At 45.8% G+C, this 26,990-nt stretch overlaps 1 protein-coding gene across 2 annotated transcripts in view; it reads left to right on the plus strand.

Annotated features, from left to right (window-relative positions):
• The first annotated feature begins 1,839 nt into the window (after positions 1 to 1,839).
• dync1h1 (dynein, cytoplasmic 1, heavy chain 1) overlaps positions 1,840 to 26,990 on the plus strand; it is a 36,704-nt gene continuing 11,553 nt past the window's right edge. The window contains exons 1-55 of one of the 2 annotated variants that reach the window (XM_088002797.1): positions 1,840 to 2,199; positions 3,707 to 3,794; positions 3,880 to 4,053; positions 4,141 to 4,396; positions 4,469 to 4,655; positions 5,238 to 5,509; positions 5,584 to 5,811; positions 5,960 to 6,613; positions 7,380 to 7,802; positions 7,894 to 8,073; positions 8,696 to 8,845; positions 8,927 to 9,073; positions 9,149 to 9,289; positions 9,371 to 9,547; positions 9,632 to 9,742; positions 10,398 to 10,517; positions 10,592 to 10,831; positions 10,909 to 11,064; positions 11,142 to 11,255; positions 11,325 to 11,435; positions 11,507 to 11,716; positions 12,027 to 12,173; positions 12,253 to 12,419; positions 12,501 to 12,674; positions 13,165 to 13,519; positions 13,906 to 14,100; positions 14,175 to 14,457; positions 14,533 to 14,633; positions 14,719 to 14,878; positions 15,668 to 15,908; positions 15,985 to 16,168; positions 16,245 to 16,457; positions 17,152 to 17,390; positions 17,472 to 17,628; positions 18,539 to 18,763; positions 18,930 to 19,160; positions 19,237 to 19,377; positions 19,454 to 19,687; positions 20,159 to 20,365; positions 20,435 to 20,556; positions 21,296 to 21,461; positions 21,539 to 21,702; positions 21,882 to 22,011; positions 22,088 to 22,221; positions 22,653 to 22,767; positions 22,842 to 23,003; positions 23,108 to 23,322; positions 23,400 to 23,604; positions 23,690 to 23,863; positions 23,950 to 24,069; positions 24,244 to 24,364; positions 24,705 to 24,900; positions 26,106 to 26,223; positions 26,306 to 26,521; positions 26,612 to 26,824. In XM_088002797.1, coding sequence (XP_087858923.1) covers positions 1,950 to 2,199; positions 3,707 to 3,794; positions 3,880 to 4,053; positions 4,141 to 4,396; positions 4,469 to 4,655; positions 5,238 to 5,509; positions 5,584 to 5,811; positions 5,960 to 6,613; positions 7,380 to 7,802; positions 7,894 to 8,073; positions 8,696 to 8,845; positions 8,927 to 9,073; positions 9,149 to 9,289; positions 9,371 to 9,547; positions 9,632 to 9,742; positions 10,398 to 10,517; positions 10,592 to 10,831; positions 10,909 to 11,064; positions 11,142 to 11,255; positions 11,325 to 11,435; positions 11,507 to 11,716; positions 12,027 to 12,173; positions 12,253 to 12,419; positions 12,501 to 12,674; positions 13,165 to 13,519; positions 13,906 to 14,100; positions 14,175 to 14,457; positions 14,533 to 14,633; positions 14,719 to 14,878; positions 15,668 to 15,908; positions 15,985 to 16,168; positions 16,245 to 16,457; positions 17,152 to 17,390; positions 17,472 to 17,628; positions 18,539 to 18,763; positions 18,930 to 19,160; positions 19,237 to 19,377; positions 19,454 to 19,687; positions 20,159 to 20,365; positions 20,435 to 20,556; positions 21,296 to 21,461; positions 21,539 to 21,702; positions 21,882 to 22,011; positions 22,088 to 22,221; positions 22,653 to 22,767; positions 22,842 to 23,003; positions 23,108 to 23,322; positions 23,400 to 23,604; positions 23,690 to 23,863; positions 23,950 to 24,069; positions 24,244 to 24,364; positions 24,705 to 24,900; positions 26,106 to 26,223; positions 26,306 to 26,521; positions 26,612 to 26,824 — 10,614 coding nt within the window. In that variant the 5' untranslated portion in view covers positions 1,840 to 1,949. Of the gene's footprint in view, positions 2,200 to 3,706; positions 3,795 to 3,879; positions 4,054 to 4,140; positions 4,397 to 4,468; positions 4,656 to 5,237; positions 5,510 to 5,583; positions 5,812 to 5,959; positions 6,614 to 7,379; positions 7,803 to 7,893; positions 8,074 to 8,695; positions 8,846 to 8,926; positions 9,074 to 9,148; positions 9,290 to 9,370; positions 9,548 to 9,631; positions 9,743 to 10,397; positions 10,518 to 10,591; positions 10,832 to 10,908; positions 11,065 to 11,141; positions 11,256 to 11,324; positions 11,436 to 11,506; positions 11,717 to 12,026; positions 12,174 to 12,252; positions 12,420 to 12,500; positions 12,675 to 13,164; positions 13,520 to 13,905; positions 14,101 to 14,174; positions 14,458 to 14,532; positions 14,634 to 14,718; positions 14,879 to 15,667; positions 15,909 to 15,984; positions 16,169 to 16,244; positions 16,458 to 17,151; positions 17,391 to 17,471; positions 17,629 to 18,538; positions 18,764 to 18,929; positions 19,161 to 19,236; positions 19,378 to 19,453; positions 19,688 to 20,158; positions 20,366 to 20,434; positions 20,557 to 21,295; positions 21,462 to 21,538; positions 21,703 to 21,881; positions 22,012 to 22,087; positions 22,222 to 22,652; positions 22,768 to 22,841; positions 23,004 to 23,107; positions 23,323 to 23,399; positions 23,605 to 23,689; positions 23,864 to 23,949; positions 24,070 to 24,243; positions 24,365 to 24,704; positions 24,901 to 24,972; positions 25,169 to 26,105; positions 26,224 to 26,305; positions 26,522 to 26,611; positions 26,825 to 26,990 lie in introns of both variants that reach the window. The other variant, XM_088002798.1, reaches the window with a different exon arrangement.

Here is a 26,990-nt window from a genome sequence, read left to right on the forward strand (position 1 = left end):
TCTTTGGTGATGGTTCACTTGCTAATCGACTTCAATGTCGGTTTCTTTGAAATCGAAGTTACTTTACTTCAATTACCAATTGGCAGTTCTGTGGCGTAATACTCAAGGCCCGCGGGCCACATTTGGCCTAGTAACATCGGCTATTTAGCCGCATTTTATGCGGTTTAGTTAATATTCACCGTGAGTCCAGATCCCATCACAGATTAAGCAGATAAATGCATCTACATTTTTCTCGTAGTGACAAAAACCACTGACTGAGGCCCTAACTTTTAATAAATTAAATTAAGCGAATTTACTTAAATTAGCATCACTTCACCCGCTGGGGTCTGAACAACTTCCTCCTGGTTCCCATCTGCAGAAAAATCTGCGCTAATTCATCAGTCAGTTGGATCTGTCTGATCCAAACAGATCAACTGAACTCTGAGTGTTTTACCCTGTGCGGTCCGGTGTGCGCTTCTACCAGGATTTTTTTTCTTTTTTTTTTTTTTTTTTTGCGTGGTTTCGCTTCTCCTTACCGGACAGATGTTACGTCTGCAGCTCCTCCAGAGCGCCGCTCTCCTGGGTAACTTCCACCCAGAAGGCTCCATTTGTTAAATCCGCTGGATGAGTTACTCCCAGCGGTTTCTAATTCTTTACAGCGGCGGAGCCTCGTCCGCAGTGGTTGAGCAGCGGACTGCGCATGTTACAGTCTAATTAACTTTTGCATCGTCATTTATTTCCTCAAGATAAACTGCCGGCTCCTGAAATGGATTAACACAACGTTGCATTCTCTTTAGTTTTCTCTGGTCTGTAGAGAAAACTAAAGACTTGAATTTAACGCGCCATTTCAACCAAAGGTTTGTAAGGCGCTTCCTAACCAGACGCTCCAAAGCGTCCGGTCCATAACTCTTCAACACGCTGTCAGCTCCGGTCAGAAAGATGCATTTAGTTCAGAGACCATGAGATGATATTCAGAAAGGGTTTTTCTAATTAATTGATTTCAGTTGCCTCTGAGACTAAATCTTTGCGTAAAGTCTATAATGTCTGCCCATGTGATTGTTTTTATTATCTGTTTGTTTACCTTTAATCACTGATTTAAATATTGTAATTTTTAAACTGAGCAGTAATTTTACATCCATGGAAACTCAAATGTAATATTTAAAACTTCAATACATAAAATCAGTTATTTAACAATATGAGGTGTTTAATTTATTTTTAACATTGTATTTTTATACATTTATGCTAGAAGTGCCCAAGTAGTTTTCCAGAGCTACCATCTGCAGCTTTAGATGCATTCCTTCTCTGACACACCTGGACCACTGACTCATTATAAACCTCTACAGAACTGAATGAGGGAAGTCAACCTTTTGTCTGGGGTGTTTTAGCAGGGATGCACTCCTGATTTGTACCGTAAATGTGGCCCATTGAGGGGGGCCAATATGCTGAAGTGGCCCTCGGTGAAATTGAGTTTGACACCCCTGCCCTAGATGAAGATAGGCTACTGATTTTTGAAGTATTTACTCATTAGTGGTTTTATTGATGAAAAATGTAAAAGAAAAAAACAAATCGCATTTTTTAAAATTAAATCAGATTAGAAAACTGTGTGCTATTGTCTGGAATTGATTAAATATCTGAAAAAGACAATAATGCCACTAAAAATATGGACAGAAAAACATTGATTTCACATCATCATAGAAAATGCTGCATCATTGGAGACTACTCCCTTCCTCCCTCTAGCGGACATTTGGAGAGATAAAAAGTTTGGAACAGTATTATGGGTAGTGTAGTATTCTAACCGCACACCGCGGTGATTCTCCCGCCAGCAGAACGACAAGTACCAGCATCCTTTGCGCCTATAAATGAAGCTACTCCTAACTGCGGTGATTTGACAGCCGGTTGCACAGAGACGTTATCCTTGGTTCTTTGTTCACCTTCACACACCTTCTGGTCACCGTCCACCTCTCCACGGAATGTCCGACGGCGGGGGGACAGAGGAGGGCAGCGGCACCATGGAGGTGTCGGCCGTTCAAACGGTGGCGGACACCTCGGTGCTGCAGAAACACATTCGGAAGCTGGTGCCGTTGCTGCTGGAAGATGGCGGCGAGGCCCCGGCCTCTCTGGAAACCGCCCTGGAGGAGAAGAGCTCCGTGGAGCAGATGAAAAAATTTCTATCCGACCCCCAGATTCACACCGTCCTGGTGGAAAGAAGTGCACTCAAAGGTACTTTTAACCGAATATTCTTACAAAGAAACGTTAGTAAATGAGCTGTTTAATTGGGGCTTTACTCGACCTCTTGAATGTTCAGTTATTCAGCCTCCATCAGAGCCGGTTGCTCTTTCTGACGGAGTAAAAACCGAGGTTTTCCTTCTCCACCTGTGTAAACGGGGCGTGGTGGATAAAGTGGAGTTGCTCTCGAAGCTTCATCTGATTATGTCTATGGCCTGATATCGACCTGCATTTTAATAAATTGGAGTATCATCAGAAGGTTTCTGTCTCCATTGGTTCAATTCAAGAATTTTATTTATTTCTATAGATTTTGGACACAGTGAAAGATGTATCAAGTGTTTTATGTTTCTCAGATTTTATCATTTTTGCTTATTCATGTAATTAAGTCCAAGTTCAAATTCTCAGAAAATTAAAATGACATTTAAAACCAATAAAAAGAATAATTTTAATTCTGAATTGTTAGATATTATATTATAGTCCACACAATCATTAGACTGCTGACCCGACAGTTTTCGGTCGGGTCAGCAGTCGGGTCGCTGATTTATAAACAATCTGGCTCTTCAGAATTCTGTATTCAAACATATTAATGGAAAGTTAAGTGGAAGGAAGAAATGTGGTTGAACAGACTCTAGTACAGGGGTGTCAAACTCCAGACCTCGAGGGCCGCTGTCCTGCAGTTTTTAGATGTACCACAGGTACAAAACACTGGAATGAAATGGCTTAATTACCTCCTCCTTGTGTAGGTAAGTTCACCAGAGTCCTGCTAATGACCTAATTATTCTATTCAGGTGTGGTGCAGCAGAGGCACATCTAAAAGTTGCAGGACACCGGCCCTGGAGGACTGGAGTTTGACACCTGTGCTCTAGTAGATTTAGTTTCAAAATAACTTTTCAATGATATTCATAGTTATTGAGATGCTCCTGCATGTTTTAGTTCGATCATTTGGAGTTAAACTTTCTTCAAACATGAACCCAAGATCTAAGATTATACAACTTGATGAATAAATCATTTGTTCCAACTGAATGTTGCATCTTTGGGCTTCTGTCATGTGAACTTGTTTTGTCAATGGAAACTTTATTTTCAGTCAGCTGCAGGCGAGCCGATCATCTTCTCAGCTGCATGTTGTTTTTATTACAGCTGTGACCTGCCACACTGTGAACCTCCTGACCGGTCATGATGGAGCATAGATTTATGTTATCTTTTGACTTATTTCATATTATGGTGCTTATAAATGGGACAGCCATTTTCCTGGTTGCCCCATTTGAAAGTGAGTAGGACAACATTAATAATTAAGTATTCATACCATTTGAACTCAGGTTATAGATTACATTTGAAGCTGTTTATGTATAAAAAAAGTCCTTAATTGTGTTAACATTTTACTGAACAAAATCTATGCAATTAATTAATTGAAATGAACTTATTGCAGTAAATATTAATACCATATCAACACCAGTCTCCTCTCATTCAGTTTGTTGGATTTGTTTTTGTGTTCTTCTCACAGAGGATGTTGGAGACGAAGGCGAAGAGGAGAAAGAGTGCATCAGCTACAACATCAGCATCGACATCCACTACGGCATCAAGTCTAACAGGTGATTACATTTTCCTGGATGCTGCACAGCTTTGGTTCACCTCAGGTTCGGTTGGACTCAAATGGATCTCATCCGTCTTTTCCAGCTTGGCTCTGATCAAGAGGACGGGTGTCATTGACGCAGACAAGCCCATATCCACTCAGGTTCGGGTGCTGACCCTGAGCGAGGATTCCCCCTATGAGACTCTTCACTCTTTCATCAGCAATGCGGTCGCTCCTTTCTTCAAGTCCTACATCCGGGAGTCTGGCAAAGCCGACAGGTGACGAAACAATAATTTCCTTTGTTCTTGAGAAGAGATGATGGGTGGTGAACGTAATCTTCCGATGTTCTCTGCGGTGGCCTGTAGAGACGGGGATAAGATGGCTCCTTCTGTGGAGAAAAAGATTGCAGAGCTGGAGATGGGTCTTCTCCACCTGCAGCAGAACATTGAGATTCCTGAGATCAGCCTGCTCATCCACCCCAACATCGTAAATGTTGCCAAGCAGTGCTACGAGCGTGGGGAGAAGCCAAAGGTCACCGACTTTGGAGATAAAGTGGAAGATCCCACCTTCCTAAATCAGCTGCAGTCTGGAGTGAACCGTTGGATCAGAGAAATCCAGAAAGTGAGAAAAGCCTCCAAGAATTCTGACTTATTTTGAAGACGTTTTTTCTGACTCTTTAACTCCCCCTGCCAGGTGACGAAGCTGGACCGGGATCCGGCTTCAGGGACGGCCCTGCAGGAGATCAGCTTCTGGCTGAACCTGGAGAGAGCTCTGAACCGGATCCAGGAGAAGAGGGAGAGCCCCGAGGTTCTGCTGACTCTGGACATCCTCAAACACGGCAAACGCTTCCATGCCACCGTCAGCTTTGATACAGACACTGGTGAGGGAAAACCGCTTCCACAGCAGCACTGGTGTTTCATTTTCTCCAGTTTATTAAAACTGAAACCATCTGACTAATTATTGAAATAATCGTTGACTAATTTAGTAAAAGATTAATCGTTAACTGGGGTATACAGACTCAAAACAATGCAGTCAGAGCAGTATTTAATTCAAAAACAAATAAACATTTTGCATTTAACAGTAGAAATTTTTTTTTTCTGTAAATATCTTCTACCCAGAACTCCTCAAGCAGAATAGTTTTAGATTCACTTGGTTCAAATTCAGCAAAAGAAAATCTAAAAATCCCTCAAGTACTTTTGTTGTCTAATTATTAATTAGTCAAAAATAACAGTCATACATTATAATCATTGGAAGCATTTAGATGTAGATGCATTCTTTGTTAGCGTTAATTAAAAAATGCTGTTACTGCATTTTAGATGATACAATGTTTTCTATTAAAAAATGAACTGTCTGCTTATTAAATCTACTCAATGTGGCCACCTTTTTTCCTCAGATTGTCAGAATAATGAGTTTTTAAAATAATCGTCAGCTGCAGCCCTAAAAATCTGTTTTTGTCCTGCAGGTCTGAAGCAGGCAGTGGAAACTGTGAACGACTACAATCCTCTGATGAAAGACTTCCCTCTCAACGACCTGCTCTCTGCCTCAGAGCTGGATAAGATCCGCCAGGCTCTCATCGCCATCTTCACTCACCTGAAGAAGATCAGGAACACCAAGTACCCCATCCAGAGAGCGCTGCGTCTGGTGGAGGCCATCTCCAGGGACCTGAGCTCCCAGCTCCTCAAAGTTTTGGGAACCAGAAAGCTCATGCATGTTGCTTACGAGGAGTTTGAAAAGGTTGGTGGTGTTGCATCTCCATTCAGCCTCGTTCCTGTTGAATTGGCTTTGAGCCTTCTGCTTTCCCTGCACAGGTGATGGTGGCTTGCTTTGAGGTGTTCCAGACCTGGGAGGATGAGTACGAGAAGTTGCAGGTGCTTCTGAGGGACATTGTGAAAAGGAAGCGGGAGGAGAACCTGAAGATGGTGTGGCGCCTGAGCCCCGCCCACAGGAAGCTCCAGTCTCGACTGGACCACATGAGGCGCTTCAGGAGGCAGCATGAGCAGCTGAGGGCCGTCATCGTCCGGGTGCTGCGTCCACAGGTGAACGGCGATCAATTATTACTATGATAATTATTGATTTCACCTTCAGTTATTAAGGTTAACAGATTTTTACTCTGCAATTATTAGTATATTACTAATTGGATTTAATAATCTGATTTAAATCTTTATGACGTTTTGTTGTTTTCAGGTTTCCGCCGTGCAGCAGCACGCTCCTGGAGAAACGGTTGAGCCTGAAGACATGAAAGTAGCTGGAGTCCTCTTTGATGCAGCTGATGCCAACGCCATCGAAGAGGTCAACCTGGCGTATGAGAACGTCAAAGAGGTCGACGGCCTGGACGTGTCCAAGGAAGGGATGGAGGCCTGGGAGGCGGCCATGAAGCGCTACGACGAGCGCATCGACCGCGTGGAGACCCGCATCACCGCCCGCCTGCGCGACCAGCTGGGAACTGCCAAGAACGCCAACGAGATGTTCCGCATCTTCTCCCGCTTCAACGCGCTCTTCGTGCGCCCCCACATCCGCGGCGCCATCCGGGAGTACCAGACGCAGCTCATCCAGCGCGTGAAGGACGACATCGAGTCGCTGCACGACAAGTTCAAAGTCCAGTACCCCCAGAGCCAGGCCTGCAAGATGAGCCACGTCCGCGACCTGCCGCCCGTGTCCGGCTCCATCATCTGGGCCAAGCAGATCGACCGGCAACTGACGGCGTACATGAAGAGGGTGGAGGACGTCCTGGGAAAAGGCTGGGAGAACCACGTGGAGGGGCTGAAGCTGAAGCAGGACGGAGACAGCTTCAGGGCCAAGCTCAACACCCAGGAGATATTTGATGACTGGGCTCGCAAGGTAGGGAACATTTTAACGACTTTAAAACTATTTTTAAAGTGTAACTGAAAAAATGCACCGAGGGCCAAGTGTGGGAATGATTGGAGAGGGTTAAGTGGAGCTGAGGTCAGAAACAAGGAAAACAATGTTACCAACTTGGTGAATTTTCAGACCCTCTAGTGACTTCTTATACATCTAAAAAAAAAAGAAACTAGTGACAAATCTACAAACACTGTAGTTTTAGGCAAAATATGGCAGAAATAGGCCTGTCACAATAACAAATTCTATTTGACAATACATTTTCCCAGAAATTCTTGCAATAAATATTGTGTTTTGATATCATTTTCAACTAATATAATGACGATATTGGCACAATAATGCAAGTACATTCTGTTAAATACCAAGAAAACCTTAATTTCTAAAGAACTGGAAGACATTTTAAATATCCAAAGAACTAAACAAATTGAAATAAAAACATACACATAAATGAAATGATAAATAAATAAAATTAATTATGAAGTCTCTGTAAGTAGTTACCCTTCAAAAAATATTCATCAATGGTCTGAGAGGAAAAATGAGCAAAACTATCAGTTTAGTACTTTGAACAAAAACGGCAAACTAGCAACAAAAATGGTCAATTTGAATGAATTGATTTATTTCTTACTGGCTTATTCAGAACCAAACAAACTGGCACAAAACTGTCAAAACATACAGATGCTGCCTTTAAGGACCAATTTATGCAGTTCATCTATAAAAAGATCTGATATGTGGTTCCTTTGTGTTCCAGGTGCAGCAGCGTAACCTGGGCGTGTCTGGACGGATCTTCACCATCGAGAGCACTCGAGCTCGTGGAAGGACCGGAAACATGCTGAAGCTTAAAGTCAACTTCCTCCCAGAGATCATCACCTTATCCAAGGAGGTCCGCAACCTGAAGTGGCTCAGCTTCCGGGTTCCTCTGGCCATCGTCAACAAGGCCCACCAGGCCAACCAGCTCTACCCCTTCGCCATCTCTTTGATCGAGAGCGTGCGCACCTACGAGCGCACCTGTGAGAAGGTGGAGGAGCGGTCGTCCATCTCGCTGCTGGTGGCCGGCCTGAAGAAGGAGGTGCAGGCCCTCATCACTGAGGGCATCACGCTGGTCTGGGAGTCCTACAAGCTGGATCCGTACGTCCAGAGACTGGCTGAGACCGTCTTCAACTTCCAGGAGAAGGTCAGGATGCCACCATGTCTGTGATGTATATTCTGACTTTAAAATGATTATATTTATTATGCTGAACTGTGTGTGTTGCTCTTGCTTCCAGGTTGATGACCTCCTGCTGATTGAAGAGAAGATCGATCTGGAGGTCCGCTCTCTGGAGACCTGCATGTTCGACCACAGGACGTTCTCCGACATCCTGAACCGGGTCCAGAAAGCTGTGGATGACCTCAACCTGCACTCCTACTCCAACCTGCCCATCTGGGTCAACAAGCTGGACATTGAGGTATGCAAGTCAGAATGAACCAGATGGCTTCCAAAGAAATTCAGTCTCCCTTCAGACTGCAAACACAAAGTTCAACAATGTCTTTAAATAAAACTACTGCAACCAGTTACCTTCAGAAGACGTCTGATCAGTCTCAGTGCAGCTGCAGGTGTTTGTTAGAGAACCTTGGAGAACAAATGGCATCAAGAAGACCAAAGGGAGGAAGTTAGAGAAATTTAAAACGGCATTAGGTTCTAAAACAACATCCCAGCCAAAATGTAAAGATTGTGACATAACTGTGAACTTTAGACATGCTGTTCTACATAAACTGTTGTAGAAGAACAGCAGCTATTGATTAACGCCACACATCTGTCCTTTATGGAAGATTAACTGAATACAGATGTTGTCCATCCAATCTGAGACAATTTGCAAAGCAAGTGCAGAAATATTCCCCAAAAAACCACATAACATCAAAACTAAGTTGATTTTATGAATTATTGACTCAGGGAAGCACCAATCATTACATAAAGCTAAAATCTCAGCATAACCTGCTGAAGTTTCTGGTTGTAGTTTAATAAAATGTCTAAGTTCTTCTGCTTGCTGTTTTACTGTAAGTGTGCTCATAACCGCTGATTTCTCCCAGATTGAGCGCATCCTTGGCGTGCGGCTCCAGGCCGGTCTGAAGGCCTGGACCCAGGTCCTCCGTGGACAGGTGGAGGACAAAGCTGACGTGGACATGGACACAGAGGCGCCTCAGGCCGGACACAAACCCGGTGGAGATCCCAAGATAAAGGTAACTCTGTCACCTCACCTCTTGGTTTAAAAACATAAATATCTGAATGCACCTGAACACCGCACCTTTTTTAATTTCTAGAATATTGTCCATGAGCTGAGGATCACCAACCAGGTGATCTATCTGAATCCACCGATCGAAGACTGCCGCTACAAGCTCTACCAGGAGATGTTTGCCTGGAAGACCATCATCCTTTCCCTGCCCAGGATTCAGAGCCAAAGATACCAGGCAGGGATCGTCTGCTAAAACATCTGCTGGTTCTGCTGCTGCTGTTACCTTAACCAGTCTGTCCTCCTGCATCAGGTGGGGGTCCACTACGAGCTGTCAGAGGAGGAGAAGTTCTACCGCAACGCCCTCACCAGGATGCCAGACGGTCCTGCAGCCCTGGAGGAAGCCTACAACGCGGTGGAGGACATCGTTGGAGAAGTGGAGCAGTACGTAAAGGTAGGAGTCACTTTAAATGAACAGCTGGATGTATTTTTAACTGATTAACCGAGTTCTCCTCCCGGTGCGTTTCCTGCCCAGGTGTGGCTGCAGTACCAGTGCCTGTGGGACATGCAGGCTGAAAACATCTACAACCGTCTGGGTGAAGACCTGACCAAGTGGCAGGCGCTCCTGGTCCAGATCCGCAAAGCGCGTGGAACCTTCGACAACGCAGAGACTCGAAAAGATTTTGGACCAGTGATCATCGACTATGGCAAGGTAACGACGACGGCAGCTTCTCTGGGTTTATTCCCTTCCTGCTGTGGCGTTTTAAGCATTTTATTTTCTGTCCCCCACCAACAGGTTCAGTCCAAGGTCAACTTAAAATACGACTCCTGGCATAAAGAAGTCCTCAGCAAGTTCGGTCAGATGCTCGGCCAGAACATGCAGGATTTCCATTCCCAGATCTCCAAGGTGAGCTTTGACCTGAAAATCAGAGTGGGCTTTCAATATTTTATAACAGACAGAAGAGATATCAGTCTCTGTGTGAGCAAGCATATAGAAAGGTTTCATGATTTCATCATTTTGCTCTAGAGATTAGCGTTTAGTCGCTGTATTATCTAGAGAACATGAATGAACTGATGTTTTCCAGAAAGCTGCTGCAAAGTCAGGAAGTTCAGACATTTAATGGTGCTCTGTTTGTTCATTCAGCATAAAACTGACTTGATGAAAATAGACATTTTTCACAAAGCAATATTAAAGATTTATTACTACAAAAATAAATCAGTTAAAGAAAAATGCATTAATTTTCATAAAAAATGAAATGAATTAAATAAATGAGTAAGAAATATTAAAATGCTTAATTAAAAATAAAAAATACATTAAATATATAAAAGAAATGTATAAAGTGAGACTGCAAACTTTTTCAATAAAAATCTAATAAAGATGCATTTATATAAAAAAGCATTAATTTTAAACGCCTCACATTGGTAACAGAGTGGTGGTGTTGTAAGCAACTCTGACAAACTAAAAACTTGCAGATTTGGTTCATCGGATAATTTTTTAATGCGTCTTTTAACATGTTAAATTGTCATCATTACTTAGCAGAAATGTTGATTTCCTTTCAAAGTCTCGTCAAGATCTTGAGCAGCATTCTGTGGACACGGCGAGCACCTCGGATGCCGTCAACTTCATCACGTATGTCCAGACCCTGAAACGTAAGATCAAGCAGTTTGAGAAGAACGTGGAGGTAAGCCTTTAGATCCGCCGAATGAATCTGGCTCTGGTGTTTGGATGGTGTCTTACTAACTTTTATTCCTGCAGCTGTTCCGAAACGGACAGCGCCTGCTGGAGAAGCAGCGCTTCCAGTTCCCTCCATCTTGGCTCTACATCGACAACATCGAAGGTGAATGGGGAGCGTTCAGTGACATCATGAAGCGTAAAGACACAGCTATCCAGCAGCAGGTGGCCAACCTGCAGATGAAGATAGTCCAGGAGGACAAAGCCGTGGAGAACCGCACCACGGACCTCCTGAACGACTGGGAGAAGACCAAACCTGTCGCAGTAAGACCAGCGTCTCCCACATCAAAACCACCAAAGTATTTCAGAGACTTTAGCGTCTGACGTTGTTTTTCTTGTAGGGGAATCTGCGTCCTGAAGAAGCCCTTCAGTCTCTGACCATCTATGAAGGCAACTTCAGCCGCCTGAAGGTGGAGCGGGAGAAGTGCGCTCGGGCCAAAGAGGCGCTGGAGCTCACCGATACCGGCCTGCTCAGCGGCAGCGAGGAGAGAGTGCAGGTGACGCCTCCGGTGTTGGTTGATTAAAAGCCATTTGTCAGGATCTTGTTTTAACCATTTCTGCCTCTCATTTTAAGGTGGCACTGGAGGAGCTGCATGACCTGAAGGAGGTGTGGTCTGAGCTGTCGAAGGTGTGGGAGCAGATCGACCAGATGAAGGAGCAGCCGTGGGTTTCTGTGCAGCCCCGCAAGGTAAACGGATAAAACTCTGGTGTTTACTGTTTGGTTCTGTAGAGACTAAAGTTGTTGTTGTTGCTGCAGCTTCGCCAGAGTCTGGATGCTCTCCTGAACCAGCTGAAGAACTTCCAGGCCCGACTGAGACAGTACGCGTCTTACGAGTTTGTCCAGAGGCTACTGAAGGGATACCTGAAGGTCAGGAAACGGGCTTTCAGCTGGTACATTTAAAGGAAGCAGGGCTCACTTCCCGTTCTTCCCTTTTCCAGGTCAACATGTTGGTGATTGAGCTGAAGTCAGAGGCGCTGAAGGACCGCCACTGGAAGCAGCTGATGAAGCGGCTGCATGTGAACTGGGTGCTTTCAGAGCTGACACTGGGGCAGATCTGGGACGTGGATCTGCAGAAGAACGAGATGGTGGTGAAGGACGTCCTGCTGGTGGCTCAGGGAGAAATGGCTCTGGAGGAGTTCCTGAAGCAGGTGAGACGTCCTCCACCAACTAATCTGTTAGTCCATCCATCTGTTTATCCGTCCAACTATTCATCTGTCCATTCATTGGTCTGTTTATCCTTTCATTTGTCTGTCTGTCCATCATGTCCCTCCATCCATCCCACTGTTCACTTGTCTAACCGTCCATCAGATGATCATCCATCTGTTTGTTTTGTTTACATATTTCAATTCTTCCAGCCTGTACATCCATCATTCCCTCCCTCCATCCTTCCATCTGTCCTTCTTCCTGGACACTCTCGGTCCTCTAACTGGGTCTCTAACTGGTCTCTGGTCCCGTCAGATCCGTGAGGTGTGGAACTCGTATGAACTGGACCTGGTGAACTACCAGAACAAGTGCCGCCTGATCCGAGGCTGGGACGATCTGTTCAACAAAGTCAAGGAGCACATCAACAGCGTGTCGGCCATGAAGCTGTCTCCTTACTACAAGGTGACGACGGCTAACGTCTCTTCATCTCAACCTCAGATGCTTTGGATGTTGGATGTTTAGCTCTTGTCTTCTTCTTCAGGTGTTTGAGGAAGACGCTCTGAGCTGGGAGGACAAGCTGAACCGCATCATGGCTCTGTTTGACGTTTGGATCGACGTCCAGAGGCGCTGGGTTTATCTGGAAGGCATCTTCACCGGCAGCGCTGACATCAAGCATCTGCTGCCTGTGGAAACGCAGAGATTCCAGAGGTGAAGCAGAACCTGATTAAAAATGATGCAGATGGAGCTACAGGCAGTAAAAACTGAAGCAGAACCGTCTCTGTCCTGCAGCATCAGCACAGAGTTCCTGGCCCTCATGAAGAAGGTGACCAAGTCTCCGCTGGTGATGGACGTCCTGAACATCCAGGGAGTCCAGAGGTCCCTGGAGCGGCTGGCCGACCTGCTGGGAAAGATCCAGAAAGCTCTGGGAGAATACCTGGAGAGGGAGAGATCTTCCTTCCCGAGGTAGGGGGCGCTGCGGAGGAAGCAGAGTACGCTGCGGTGCTGGGGATGGGAACAAATCAGGAAGTCTAAACAGTTACAGACTTTTTATTCCATTTTCTATCAAAGCTAAAAATCAACCACCATCCTTCATTCTTCCTTTTATCCATCCTTCATTTTTCTATCTTCCATTTCATTCCATCCATTTTTCCTTGTTTATTTTCTGTTTTCCTTCCTTCTTTCTGTCTTTTCTTCACTCGTTCTTTGGTTTCTTCCTTTGCTCTCCATTCTTACATCCGTTATTCTGTCTCTTATTTTCCAGATATAAATCCTGATCACTTCAGTGAAATTTAAAAATGAGCTGAATAAATATTTATGCAATGAAATAAATATATTTTAGCTCTAAAACGTTGTGGGAGCTGAAGTCGGTAAAGCCTCGTGTTGTTGGAGCGATAATTACCGTTCACGTTTAACCCTTCAGTGTCTGACATTTGTCCTCCATCTTTGCTGACAGGTTCTACTTCGTGGGAGACGAGGACCTGCTGGAGATCATCGGCAACAGCAAGAACGTGGCCAAGCTCCAGAAACACTTCAAGAAGATGTTTGCCGGCGTGTCGAGCATCCTGCTGAACGAAGACAACACCGAGGTTCTGGGCATCTCGTCCCGGGAGGGAGAGGAGGTTCTGTACAAGACGCCCGTCTCCATCACGGATCACCCCAAGATCAACGAGTGGCTGACGCTGGTGGAGAAGGAGATGAGGGTGACGCTGGCCAAGCTGCTCGCCGAGTCCGTCACCGAGGTCACGGCCTTCAACAAGGGCACCGCCATCGACCTGACGCAGTACATCAACTGGATCGATCGCTACCAGGTCAGGACTGGGAGGACTGGGAGAGTTCACTGTATATAGAGCCGTTTTCATCCAGTCAGGGTTAACTGGGAAGAACAACAAACCTCAACCAAGTAACATGAATTAATTATGACAATTAGATGGACAGTTAATGAGGATGCTGGAATTTGACTCTTAACTTTTCAGATGATGGATCATGAATGAATGAATCATTCATCCGTGGTTGCAGCAAGTGATCATATTAACGCAAAAAATGTATCAGTTTGCTGTATTCATTCATTCATTTGGTAATTTTTACATAATTCATTAATATACATACACATATTTATGTCTTCATTTATTTATTAATTTCTGCATTCATAAATGTGTTAATGATTCATTAATGTTAAAATGCTGTGTGTCTTCAGGCCCAGCTGGTGGTCCTGTCCGCCCAGATCGCCTGGTCTGAGAACATCGAGTTGGCCTTGACCACCATTTCTGGAGGCGGCGACATGTCGCCCATGCAGGGAGTGCTGTCGAACGTCGAGGCCACGCTGAACGTCCTGGCCGACACGGTGCTGATGGAGCAGCCTCCTCTCCGCAGGAGGAAGTTGGAGCATCTGGTAAAAGGAGATTCAGATCAACTTGAAGCTCTGATTTTAGATAAACTGTCTGAAAATCGTTTCACTCTGTTCAGATCACAGAGTTGGTGCACCAGCGCGACGTCACGAGGACGCTGATCAAGAACAAGATCGACAACCCCAAGTCCTTCGAGTGGCTCTGCCAGATGCGCTTCTACTTCGACCCCAAGCAGACGGACGTCCTGCAGCAGCTGTCCATCCAGATGGCCAACGCCAAGTTCAACTACGGCTTCGAGTATCTGGGCGTTCAGGACAAACTGGTCCAGACCCCGCTGACGGACCGCTGCTACCTCACCATGACCCAGGCTCTGGAGGCCCGTCTGGGTGGATCACCTTTCGGTATGGAAGTGGAGCAGCATTTTCTAAGTTTCTCTAAACAGAAAAGTTGATCTTGACTCTTTGTTCACCCTGCAGGACCTGCTGGAACCGGAAAGACGGAGTCTGTGAAAGCTCTGGGTCACCAGCTGGGACGCTTTGTCCTGGTCTTCAACTGTGATGAAACCTTCGACTTCCAGGTGCAGCATGGCTGGTCCAGGACTTTTTATTAAATATTAGAGATTATTTCTGGACATCATGCAGATATTTTCTTTTCCTCTTCAGGCCATGGGTCGAATCTTCGTGGGTCTGTGCCAGGTGGGAGCCTGGGGCTGCTTCGACGAGTTCAACCGTCTGGAGGAGAGAATGCTGTCGGCCGTCTCCCAGCAGGTCCAGTACATCCAGGTGGCGCTGAGGGAGCACAGCAACCCCAACAGAGACAGGAGTACGTACGAAAAGGAACTTCCTCCAGTCACTGAGCAATCGCGTTTTATTGTTCAGCACAAATATTTATACGCCTTGTTGTAATTTTGACTTTTTATTATGTTACAACTGCAAACTTCAGTGGATTTTACTTGGTAGACTAACAAACACACAGTACATAATTTAGTTCTACAATTTGAGCTGAAAGAAGAAATCATGAGGGCTGATTACTAGTACACCTCCTGCTTATTTAAAAATGAAAAACCAGGTAGGATTTGCTTTATGTTGTTCAAACTCCTAAAAAGTTGTTGGTCCAGATACGTTCAGTGACAAACTACAAGTATGTAGTATAGATGCTTTCCTTACAGTTCTTGACTCTTTTAGTAAAGGATCTCTGCAGAGGGAGAAATCACTCAGCAGAGTGCAAAGCCTAAAGTTTATCATTCACTTACAGGAAGTGCAACAATTATAGTGACATAAACTTTTGTCTCTTTCTAAAATGGGGAATTTATTTTTTCATTTTAGTAGTAAATCATAAACAGTTGTCTGATGAAATAAGACAGAGTCACGTTTGATCAACATTTTAGCATCAGAGATGAATCTGCCCAAACGTTGAATGAAACAAAATGTTCTCCAATATTTCGAAACACACGTTTGGTCGTGTTTCAGCCACAAACTTCAAAGGCATTAAAATGAGCTGTGAATACTTTGACAAACTCTCCACAGAGATGATGTAAAGTTTATAGATCAGTATTTCTATTGGTCGTCCTACATGCGATGCGCTGAGTGGGATCTGTTCCCTCTGGCTCAGGTGTGCCCGTTACCACGGAGCTCCTGAACAAACAGGTGAAGGTGAGCCCCGACATGGCCATCTTCATCACCATGAACCCGGGCTACGCCGGCCGCTCCAACCTGCCCGACAACCTGAAGAAGCTGTTCCGCAGCTTGGCCATGACCAAGCCCGACCGGCAGCTCATCGCTCAGGTCATGCTCTACTCCCAGGGCTTCCGGACCGCCGAGATCCTCGCCAAGAAGATTGTACCCTTCTTCAAGTGTGTGTCAGCTTTCACTCGGCTTAACTCGGTTTAGAAGGCATCCCTCTGACTTGCGCTCTGTTTTTCTCTTCAGGCTGTGTGACGAGCAGCTGTCGTCTCAGAGCCATTATGACTTTGGACTCCGCGCCCTGAAGAGCGTGTTGATCAGCGCCGGCAACGTCAAGCGTGAGCGGATCCAGAAGATCAAGAGGGAGAAGCTGGAGCGCGGGGAGGTTGTCGACGAGAACGAGATAGCAGAGAACCTTCCAGAACAAGAGGTGGAAAAACTGAGGTTGGATCAGACTGAGTTAGGTTGCGTCATTCTTTGTCCTGAGTTTGGGTTTGTCGCTTTAGATCCTGATCCAGAGTGTGTGTGAGACCATGGTGCCCAAGCTGGTGGCGGAGGACATCCCTCTGCTCTTCAGCCTGCTGTCAGACGTCTTCCCTGGAGTCCAGTACCTGCGAGGAGAGATGACGGCGCTGAGGGAGGAGCTGAAGAAGGTCTGCAGCGAGATGTACCTCACCTACGGAGACGGCGACGATGTGGGCAGCATGTGGGTGGAGAAGGTAAGGCCGCCCCCTTCACCAGGATAAACACCCATGTTGGCAGTTTAACCTTCTCTAGATGCATGATTTAGTTCTTCCCTTTGGTTTCTACTGCTTCTAAAAGCAGCCAAAGCGCTTAAATAAACCAAACGGCTGGTTTTTGGCAAGAAAGTAATGAGCCGTTTCAAAACCCTCCAGAGTTTAATGTCACAAACCACAGATATTACCCTGTTACCTAGCAACCCCATGTTACCTAGCAACCCCAGCCAAGCATGCCCTGTTACCTAGCAACCTCACCAGAGATCCACCCGTTTCCTAGCAACCCAAGCTGAACTCCGGCATGTTTGGTCAGCTGATTTTACTGCTGTATGCGCTGTACAATGGCCGCTGGAAGAGACAAGTGTTTTATTGTTGTCTTACCATCCAGAAACCACTTGCTGCATTGTGCAGGAGGTTCTACTAATTTAATTTGACAAAGATTTGTATAACTGAGCATCTGTTTTCAGGCATTTTCATGTGTAAATGTTGAGTTATGGGGGCGTGGCCAGCAGCACCTTATTTTAATTTAAAGTGACGGAGGCCTGAAAACATCTGAAAATAGGCAGAACTGAGCAGACTGAAACCTCTTCATCTAAGCATGATTTTGTGTATTTGAGCATGTCTTGTGTAGGCCACAGATTTGTCCTAACCTGGAACACCTTTACCTGTTCTCCAGGTGCTCCAGTTGTACCAGATCACCCAGATCAACCACGGCCTGATGATGGTGGGTCCTTCTGGAAGTGGCAAGACCATGGCGTGGCGGGTCCTCCTGAAAGCCCTGGAGCGGCTGGAGGGGGTGGAGGGCGTGGCCCACATCATCGACCCCAAGGCCATCAGCAAGGACCACCTGTACGGAACTCTGGACCCAAACACCCGCGAATGGACCGACGGCTTGTTCACGCACATCCTCAGGAAGTGAGCGGCGCCATCAGAACCCCAACTACAAACTACCATCTGCAGAAAAACACAATTGAGATCATTTTCCTTTAATTTCAGGATCATCGACAACGTCCGAGGCGAGCTGCAGAAGCGCCAGTGGATCATCTTCGATGGCGACGTCGACCCAGAGTGGGTGGAGAACCTGAACTCTGTGCTGGACGACAACAAGCTGCTCACTCTGCCAAACGGAGAGCGTCTGAGCTTACCGCCAAACGTAAGAGCACTAGTGGTTCCCTGTTCCACTCAGACACATTTACCTCATTTAAAGGGGAAAGATGGGTCGGTAGAAAGGCATGGAAACTTATGCCTGGTTCACATGGCAACATTTTAAAATTATTTCTAAAACTTGATGGACGACACAGAGATGAACTTTCTTAGGTATATCAGGCAGATTCCACCTGCCAACATTCAGATATACATAAATCCTCTGGCTCAAACATGAGTCCAGAGTAAACAAACATGGCGGACGATGAAGAAGCGATGGCGGCAGTTTGAAGACGAAGTTTCTGATTGACTAAAACATTCAACCGGCTGGTTTCTTGTTTTTTCTTGGACAACTTTTTGTGCAATAAGCACCGCTACCCGAGAGCTGCTGCAGATTTTTTCAGCTAAAACTACTGATCCACCATTTTACTACAACATTCCACTTTTAAAGACAACTGCTTTCTAAATGATTCACCCTCTTCACGATGAGCATCTTAAGGGCTTAATTGATAGAAAACATGTCTAATAAGCAGGTTCCTGCTTCTGGCCTCTGCCTCCAGCTTTTCTACGACCGTCTCTTTCAAATCTCACCAAAGATTTTTAAATCACTTTTAAGTTAGACGATCATCATTGCTTCTCTGGGAACTTTTACTCTTCGTAACTCTTTTGGCTCGTTTTATAGAATTATGATCAAATTAGAGCCGCCTTTTCTTGATCTTGTTAATAATTGTAAGTCTGATGGTAAAGATTTAAAGGTTATACTCAGTACAGTAGGAATAACTATTGATTTTCTGTTTTAAGCCAAAGCAGATGAATGCTGTGAAACATAGTGGTCTGATGCCGGCCCAGGCCTCCTCTTTATCCCGTCGCATCATGAGGTTTTAGGTCCGTTTTCACCTCGTTCTGCCGTCTCTGTCCAGGTGCGTGTGATGTTTGAGGTGCAGGACCTGAAGTACGCCACCCTGGCCACCGTGTCTCGCTGCGGCATGGTCTGGTTCAGCGAAGACGTGCTCAGCACCGACATGATCTTCAACAACTTCCTGGCTCGTATTCGCAGCATCCCGCTGGACGAGGGCGAGGACGAAGCTCAGCGCAAGAGGAAGGGCACTGAGGATGAGGAGGAGGCTTCTTCCCCCATGCTGCAGGTGATCAAGCGTGGATAAAAGTTTAGCTGCCGTGTTTAAGTCCGGTTTATTTGTGTGACACATTTCAGCAGCAAGGTGCTTTACATAATAAAAAATTACCAAATGAAAAGACGACGGCATACAGAAAAACTGAAAGCTGCTTGCTGAGGCTGTGTTTATGCTGCAGATCCAGAGGGACGCCGCAGCGATCCTGCAGCCGTACTTCACCTCCACCGGCCTGGTGATCAAAGCCTTGGAGCACGCCTCCAAGATGGAGCACATCATGGATTTCACGCGCCTGCGGTGCCTGGGATCGCTGTTCTCCATGCTGCACCAAGCCTGCCGGAACGTGGCCCAGTACAACAACAACCACCCCGACTTCCCCATGCCCATCGACCAGCTGGAGAGATACATGCAGGTAGCGACCCGTTCTCCTCTCGCCTGCTTCGTTCGCTCAGGGAAACTTTCAAATGTTTCTTCTCCTCGCCTTGCAGAGGTATTTGATCTATGCCGTCCTCTGGTCCTTCTCTGGCGATGGCCGTCTGAAAATGAGGGCGGAGCTTGGAGAATACATCCGACGCATCACCACCGTGCCCCTCCCGTCTGCTCCCAACGTTCCCATCATCGACTATGAGGTCCGGCTGGTTTTATTTGGCGCTGATGGAAGAGACGAACCCGACCTGTTTTCATCTGGGCTGTTTCCTCCTTCAGGTTTGCATCTCAGGCGAGTGGCAGTCCTGGCAGGGCAAAGTGCCCCAGATCGAGGTGGAAACCCACAAGGTGGCGTCTCCGGACGTCGTGGTTCCGACGCTGGACACGGTCCGCCATGAAGCCTTGCTTTACACGTGGCTGGCAGAACACAAGCCGCTGGTTCTGTGTGGACCTCCAGGTTCTGGAAAGACCATGACGTTGTTCAGCGCCCTCAGGGCTCTGCCTGACATGGAGGTGAGACAACAAACCCGCTTCAAGCATTTAACGACATCACAACGGTAGCTTCTATGTGTGGGGAAAATTGGAGCCAAATGTGGGAAAATAGGTTTTGTTTAGGAATAAAACATCCAACATTTTGAGAGAAATGGAGGAAACTCTCAGTAAACCTCATCACAAAATGACTAAATACTGCAATAAAGCAGCTTGACATCATATCTGTGTTGAGATGTTGAAATCATGAGATTGGCAGATAAAACAAGATTGATGATAATATATAAGGAGCAGCTGGATAAATACAAGAGGACACTGAAACAGTTTTTATGAATTAATGAGTTCAGCATCTCCTCATCTTGAGCTAATGCTCCCATGGCAAAACTAACAAGTTCACCTTCAAGCAGCTTCACGTTTTAGCACATCTCAAACCTGCGAGTCAGGAAACGTTTCCCCGTTTGAACGAGACGGCTGATGTCCTGTTCTGTTTGTCAGGTTGTTGGACTGAACTTCTCCAGCGCCACGACCCCGGAGCTGCTGCTGAAGACCTTCGACCATTACTGCGAGTACCGGCGGACGCCCAACGGCGTGGTGCTGGCCCCGGTGCAGCTGGGCAAGTGGCTGGTTCTGTTCTGCGACGAGATCAACCTGCCGGACATGGACAAGTACGGCACGCAGAGAGTCATCTCCTTCCTCAGACAGGTGCGCTCCGTTTCCAGGTGGATGTAGACACTGCAGCGGGCCGGGCGTTTAACTTCCTGTGTTTGGTAGATGGTGGAACATGGAGGCTTCTATCGGACCTCAGACCAGACCTGGGTGAAACTGGAGAGGATTCAGTTCGTCGGAGCCTGTAATCCCCCCACTGATCCCGGCAGAAAGCCGCTCACACACAGGTACAGCATGCAGATTATATAATCTGATATTTTTTATCACAATAATAATACTAGAAAAAAGTTTGAAAATTACAGGAGAAACGTTTTAATGAGGGGAAAAACCTTCGATAGTTTTCAGTGTCTGATGTTGCCTCTAAGAAAGTATCTGCTTTCTTCAGTCGTTTCCTCCATCGTTTCAAAATCCTGATGCTGAAGATAATCTGATCAAGTATTTTATTTGTAAAACTGATACAGAAGTAAAATTTTACAACATTCTTAACATTCTTAAATTAAATTTTGTTTTATGTAGGAAAATTACAACTTCATTTTCTAATATTACAATTTCATTATAGAAATATCGACTTTTTCTTTTTTATTATGACTTTATGCCAGTATTATTACAACTTATTTAAAAAAAATTATTACCACATCTTTGTAATAATATAATATTTGAATATTATGACTTTATTCTGTTAATATGACTTTATCATCATGACTTTTTTCTTGTATTATGACTTTAGCATTGTATTATTATTAGAAATTTATTCTGTTAATATTTTGACTTTGCCATATGACCTATTTTTATTGTATTGCAACTTTACTTTCATGTTATAATAACTTTGTCATACGACTTTATTATCCTGCCATTGTTCATAATTAACACTTGTGTGTTCTTAACCTTGCTCTGGTAGTTTATCCTGAAAGAGAAGTGTCTTATTTTTGGAGCTGGAATAGCAGACGCGTGGCGTTTTGTGTCCAGGTTCCTGCGCCACGTCCCGGTGGTGTACGTGGATTACCCCGGCCCCGCCTCCCTCACTCAGATCTACGGGACCTTCAACCGCGCCATGCTGCGCCTCATCCCGTCTCTGCGGACCTACGCCGAGCCGCTGACCGCTGCCATGGTGGAGTTCTACACCATGTCTCAGGTAGAGGAGAGGACCTGGCGTTGGCAGAACCGTTCCCGTCGTAATGTCGCTTTTAAACGTGATCCTCCGTCCTTTAGGAGCGCTTCACCCAGGACATTCAGCCACACTACATCTACTCCCCCAGAGAGATGACCCGCTGGGTGCGGGGCATCTTTGAGGCGCTGCGCCCTCTGGAGACCCTGCCAGTGGAGGGGCTCATCCGGATCTGGGCTCACGAGGCGCTGCGTCTCTTCCAGGACAGGTGAGAGGAACACCGTTAGCCGCCAGGTCATGTCTGCAGGTTTATAGTTAGCAATAGTCGCACCATTGTTTCCAACTCGGCAACTTTCTTGGCAGGTCAGACGTTTTACAGCTCAGAAATCTTCCTGAAAACTGTAATCTGTGAACTCCAGGCTGTAATGTCTGTGTTTTTGTCTGCAGGCTTGTAGGTGACGATGAGAGAAGGTGGACGGATGAAAACATCGACATGGTGGCTCTCAAACATTTCCCCAACATCGATAAGGAGAAGGCTCTGAACAGGCCCATCCTCTACAGCAACTGGCTCTCCAAGGTAGATCGCCGTCCTCCATTTTGATCCTTCTGACCAGTTTTTGTCTTGCAGCTTTTAACTTTCCGTTTGTTTGCAGGACTACATCCCCGTTGAGCAGGAGGAACTGAGGGACTACGTGAAAGCCCGTCTGAAGGTTTTCTATGAGGAGGAGCTGGACGTCCCTCTGGTTCTGTTCAATGAGGTTCTGGACCACGTCCTCAGAATCGACCGGTGAGCGATCTGGCTTTTATTTTGAAAGCTTCTTCATACAGTTCTGTCCCATCCAGCTCGCATTTTATCACATTGTTGCTGTTTTTCTGTAATAAAAACAATTTAAAGTTTTGCCACATCCTTGATTTAATCCAGGTCTGGACTTTGACTGTTCTCCAGTCAAACCCCAAAGGCCAGAAACAAAACAGCTGCATTTATATTGAGCTTCAATTAATCACCTGGAACCATTTCAGTTGATTCACGAAGCTTGTTGGAGACACTGGGCTGAACGTTTTAACACTGTATGATGATACAGATATGCTTCACTTTGTGTTTCTCTGTCACAGACATCCTGAGAGAATCCACTCTCTCTGACAAAATATGAAAACCGTTGTTGGACAGATTAAACCCAAACCCTCTGGATATTTAAATGTCCATGTTTCTCTGTGCAGAATCTTCCGGCAGCCTCAGGGTCATCTGCTGTTGATCGGAGTCAGCGGTGCTGGAAAGACGACGCTTTCCCGCTTCGTGGCTTGGATGAACGGACTGAGTGTCTACCAGATTAAGGTTGGTGCATCAGTCCAGGGTGTTTTTTATTTTAACTGAATTTTCTCTGTTAATTTTCTGTTTGGTGCCATCAGGTGCACAGGAAGTACACCGGGGAGGACTTTGATGAAGACCTACGCACTGTGCTCCGTCGCTCAGGGTGCAAGAATGAGAAGATCGCCTTCATCATGGATGAGTCCAACGTCCTGGACTCTGGGTTCCTGGAGAGGATGAACACGCTGCTGGCCAACGGAGAGGTGACCTCATGCTTTGTGCTGCTGCTTTTACTCCTTATCCTGTGAAATGCTGAAGAATGGTGGCTTTTCTCCTGTTTGTATAATATTTATGGCTGTTTGTGCAGGTTCCTGGTTTGTTTGAGGGAGATGAATATGCCACGCTGATGACTCAGTGCAAGGAAGGAGCCCAGAAGGAGGGGCTGATGCTGGACACTCATGAGGAGCTTTACAAGTGGTTCACCAGCCAGGTTATCAGAAACCTGCACGTGGTTTTCACCATGAACCCGTCGTCAGAGGGCCTGAAGGACCGGGCTGCCACGTCTCCTGCGCTCTTCAACAGGTCCACTCTTCATAAATACCAGCTGGAGCTAAAGCAAAAAGATGGAAACGGTTTTGATACTAAAACTCTCCTTTCAGGTGCGTGTTGAACTGGTTTGGAGACTGGTCAACAGAGGCTCTTTACCAGGTGGGTAAGGAGTTCACCAGCAAGATGGACCTGGAGAAGCCCAACTACAAGGTCCCAGACTACATGCCCATCGTCTACGACAAACTGCCGCAGCCGCCGTCCCACCGCGAGGCCATCGTCAACGGCTGCGTGTTCGTTCATCAAACTCTTCACCAGGTCAGGATCAAACTAGCCGGGAGTTAATGTCGTAAACAGGAAGTCTCTTGTTGCTGAAGCTAACCTTCGTCACCAAATCCTCCAGGCTAACAATCGCCTGGCGAAGCGCGGCGGTCACACCATGGCCATCACTCCTCGCCACTACCTGGACTTCATCAACCAGTACGCCAACCTGTTCAACGAGAAGCGCAGCGAGTTGGAGGAGCAGCAGATGCATCTCAACGTCGGCCTTCGCAAGATCAAGGAGACGGTGGATCAGGTAGAACCGGCTTTCCTGCCGTAAAACATGAAGAAAGGTCCAAACTGTTGGTTCATCGTATCGATGGCGTCCGTTTCCTCGTCAAGGTGGAGGAGCTTCGCCGCGATCTGAGAATCAAGAGCCAGGAGCTGGAGGCAAAGAACGCAGCTGCTAACGACAAGCTGAAGAAGATGGTCAAAGACCAGCAGGAAGCTGAGAAGAAAAAGGTAAACTGGAGGAAGAAGAAGCCAAAATATCCCATAAATCAAGTCATGACGATGTAGCTGCTGTAGCGTGTGAATTATAAAGATTTGGAATAGAATATTTAATTGCCCAACATGCAGACTTTGCTGTTCTGTTGGTGTTTAGCCTGTTTTCATGCTGTTCCTCTTCGGTTGCAGGTGATGAGCCAGGAGATCCAGGAAGCAGTTTACAAGCAACAGGAAGTAATCAAAGACAAGCAGCTGAGCGTCAAGCAGGACCTGGACCAGGTGGAGCCCGCCGTCATCGAGGCCCAGAACGGTAACGTCGGCCTTAAATGGCTCATTAGACTCCATCAGATGAATAGTTTCCACATGAAATAAACAAATGATTTTAAATCAGCCGTATTTCATTAGTTAATTTAGTATTTATATAACTGTTTATTTTGACTGCTTTTATTTCATGTTCTTATATCCAAATGTGAGGTTAGCATTAACAGAAGGGCACCAAAATATCAAAGAATATATTTTGTATTGATTGTTTTTATGTCATGTGGAGCGTCTTTTATTACCGGCGTGGCTAACGGCTAACAGCTAGCTTTCTGTCCACATCCGTCCTCCATCTTGGCCCGTTTGCGTCTCGTTGCCCTCCTGCTCTGTAGCTGTAAAGTCTATAAAGAAGCAGCACCTCGTGGAGGTGCGGTCCATGGCCAACCCCCCCGCCGCCGTGAAGCTGGCGCTGGAGTCCATCTGCCTGCTGCTGGGGGAGAGCACCACAGACTGGAAGCAGATCCGCTCCATCATCATGAGGGAGAACTTCATCCCCACCATCGTCAACTTTGAAGCTGAAGAAATCAGGTGAAATAAGGTTTTTGCTTGTCTGCTAAAAGCTCTCCCTCTGTCTGGGTTTGTCTCCTCCTCCGATATTAGCCGTGAGCTCCATTAAGCGGCAGCACCTGGTAGAAGTTCGGGCCATGACCAACCCTCCCGCTGCCGTTAAACTGGCCCTGGAGTCTATCTGCCTCATGCTGGGCGAGGAGACCGGAGACTGGAAAAAAATCAGACAAGTTATAATCAGGGATAATTTCATCAGCAGCATAGTCAACTTCTCCTCTGAGGAAATGAGGTCAGGAAGGAGGTTTGGCCTGAACCAGACGATGAGAACTAATCACTGCAGGGTTCCTGCGCACTTCTTTAACTCATTTCAGTTTTCCAGCTTTCAAAAAGGAGATGACAATTAGATGAACATTTACCTCCAAACGTTTTTCCTTCCAAATAAAAACCGATTCGGTGCAAATAGACTCGAGTTTACTTCCATCCTGGACGGTCTGGTTACTCGACAATAAATTAAGATCATTGAAAAGTTTTGAAACCTTTTGTTTACAGTAATAGTCTTATTATGAGAATAAAGTTCTGTGGCAGTAAAGTCAAACCACATGGTTTTATTTTTTAGTTTAACTTTGTCATGATTTTTCTCATAATATTTCAATTTATTGTCAAACGACTTGATTGACTTTTTTTCTTGTATTACGACTATTCTGGTAATATTGTCATATTATTATTTTTGTAATATTATGACTGTATTCTGGTATTATTTCAACTTATTTCTTGAATTATAAATATTCTCATAATATATATTGTCGTACGACTTTATTTTGATATGGCTTTTGTACTCATAATGTTATTTATTTTCTTACCCTTTTGTTTCTAAAATAAGAGAACAGCCTGGAGCTCCAGAACAGGAGATTTGCAAATTTAAGTTTATTGTAGAAACATGATAGAAATAATTATTTTTTAATATATGCTTTTATTTGAAGCCACCAACAAATGTTTCATATTGAGTTTTATTTTAAGTTATAAAATAAAGAGTGTGCAGGAACCCTGATGATTTAATTTCTTTCCTGAACTGATTTTCATTTAATTTGAGGCGGAGGTAGATTAATCGGCAAATCAAAACCATCCTCTGCACCGTCTCTTTAAATTTCCTTCCTAATTCTCTGTGATTTATTATCATTTCTCCACATAAAGCTGGCGCTCTGACCCTCTGCTTGGTTTTTACTCAGTGACTCCATCCGTGAGAAGATGAAGAAGAACTACCTGTCCAACCCGAGCTACAACTACGACCAGGTCAACAGAGCGTCTCTGGCCTGTGGGCCCATGGTGAAATGGGCCATTGCTCAGGTCGGGATCCTGAACGCTCCGAACATGGATCTGCTGACCAGATAAAAGTCCAGCTAACGAACAACATGCTTCCCTCCTGCAGCTTAACTACGCCGACATGCTGAAACGAGTGGAGCCTCTGCGTAACGAGCTGCAGAAGCTGGAAGATGACGCGAAGGACAACAAGACGAAGGCGGAGGAGGTGGAGCAGATGATCAGAGACCTGGAGGCGAGCATCGCCCGCTACAAGGAGGAGTACGCCGTGCTCATCTCAGAGGCCCAGGCCATCAAGGCCGACCTGGCCGCCGTCGAAGCAAAGGTCTGCGTTTCCTGTCGGCCTCATTCAGAAGCTCTCAGCTGATCCGAAGGTCCCGGAAGAAGTTCTCCTGATGTTTCTCTGTTCCTGCAGGTGAACCGCAGCACAGCGCTGCTGAAGAGCCTTTCTGCTGAAAGGGAGCGCTGGGAGAAAACCAGCGAGACGTTCAAGAACCAGATGTCCACCATCGCCGGAGACTGCCTGCTGTCCGCGGCCTTCATCACGTACGCCGGCTACTTTGAGCAGCAGATGAGGCAGAACTTGTTCACCACTTGGTCTCATCACCTGCAGCAGGCCAACATCCAGGTACCGCACTCAGTCCAAATATCTGGAGATAAAGCTACATTTATGAAATAACAGAAAGAAGGCATAATAACACGAAAGTCGTAATACAAGAAGAAAGTGGAACAAGTGTACCAGAGTGCAGTTACCTGTCAAAATAAGAATGTAGTTGTGAGAAAGAAGAAGTCTT

The sequence above is a fragment of the Poecilia mexicana genome, unplaced genomic scaffold, assembly GCF_051168715.1.
Source record: "Poecilia mexicana isolate PSO_F unplaced genomic scaffold, ASM5116871v1 scaffold_22, whole genome shotgun sequence".
Taxonomy (NCBI): Eukaryota; Metazoa; Chordata; class Actinopteri; order Cyprinodontiformes; family Poeciliidae; genus Poecilia; species Poecilia mexicana.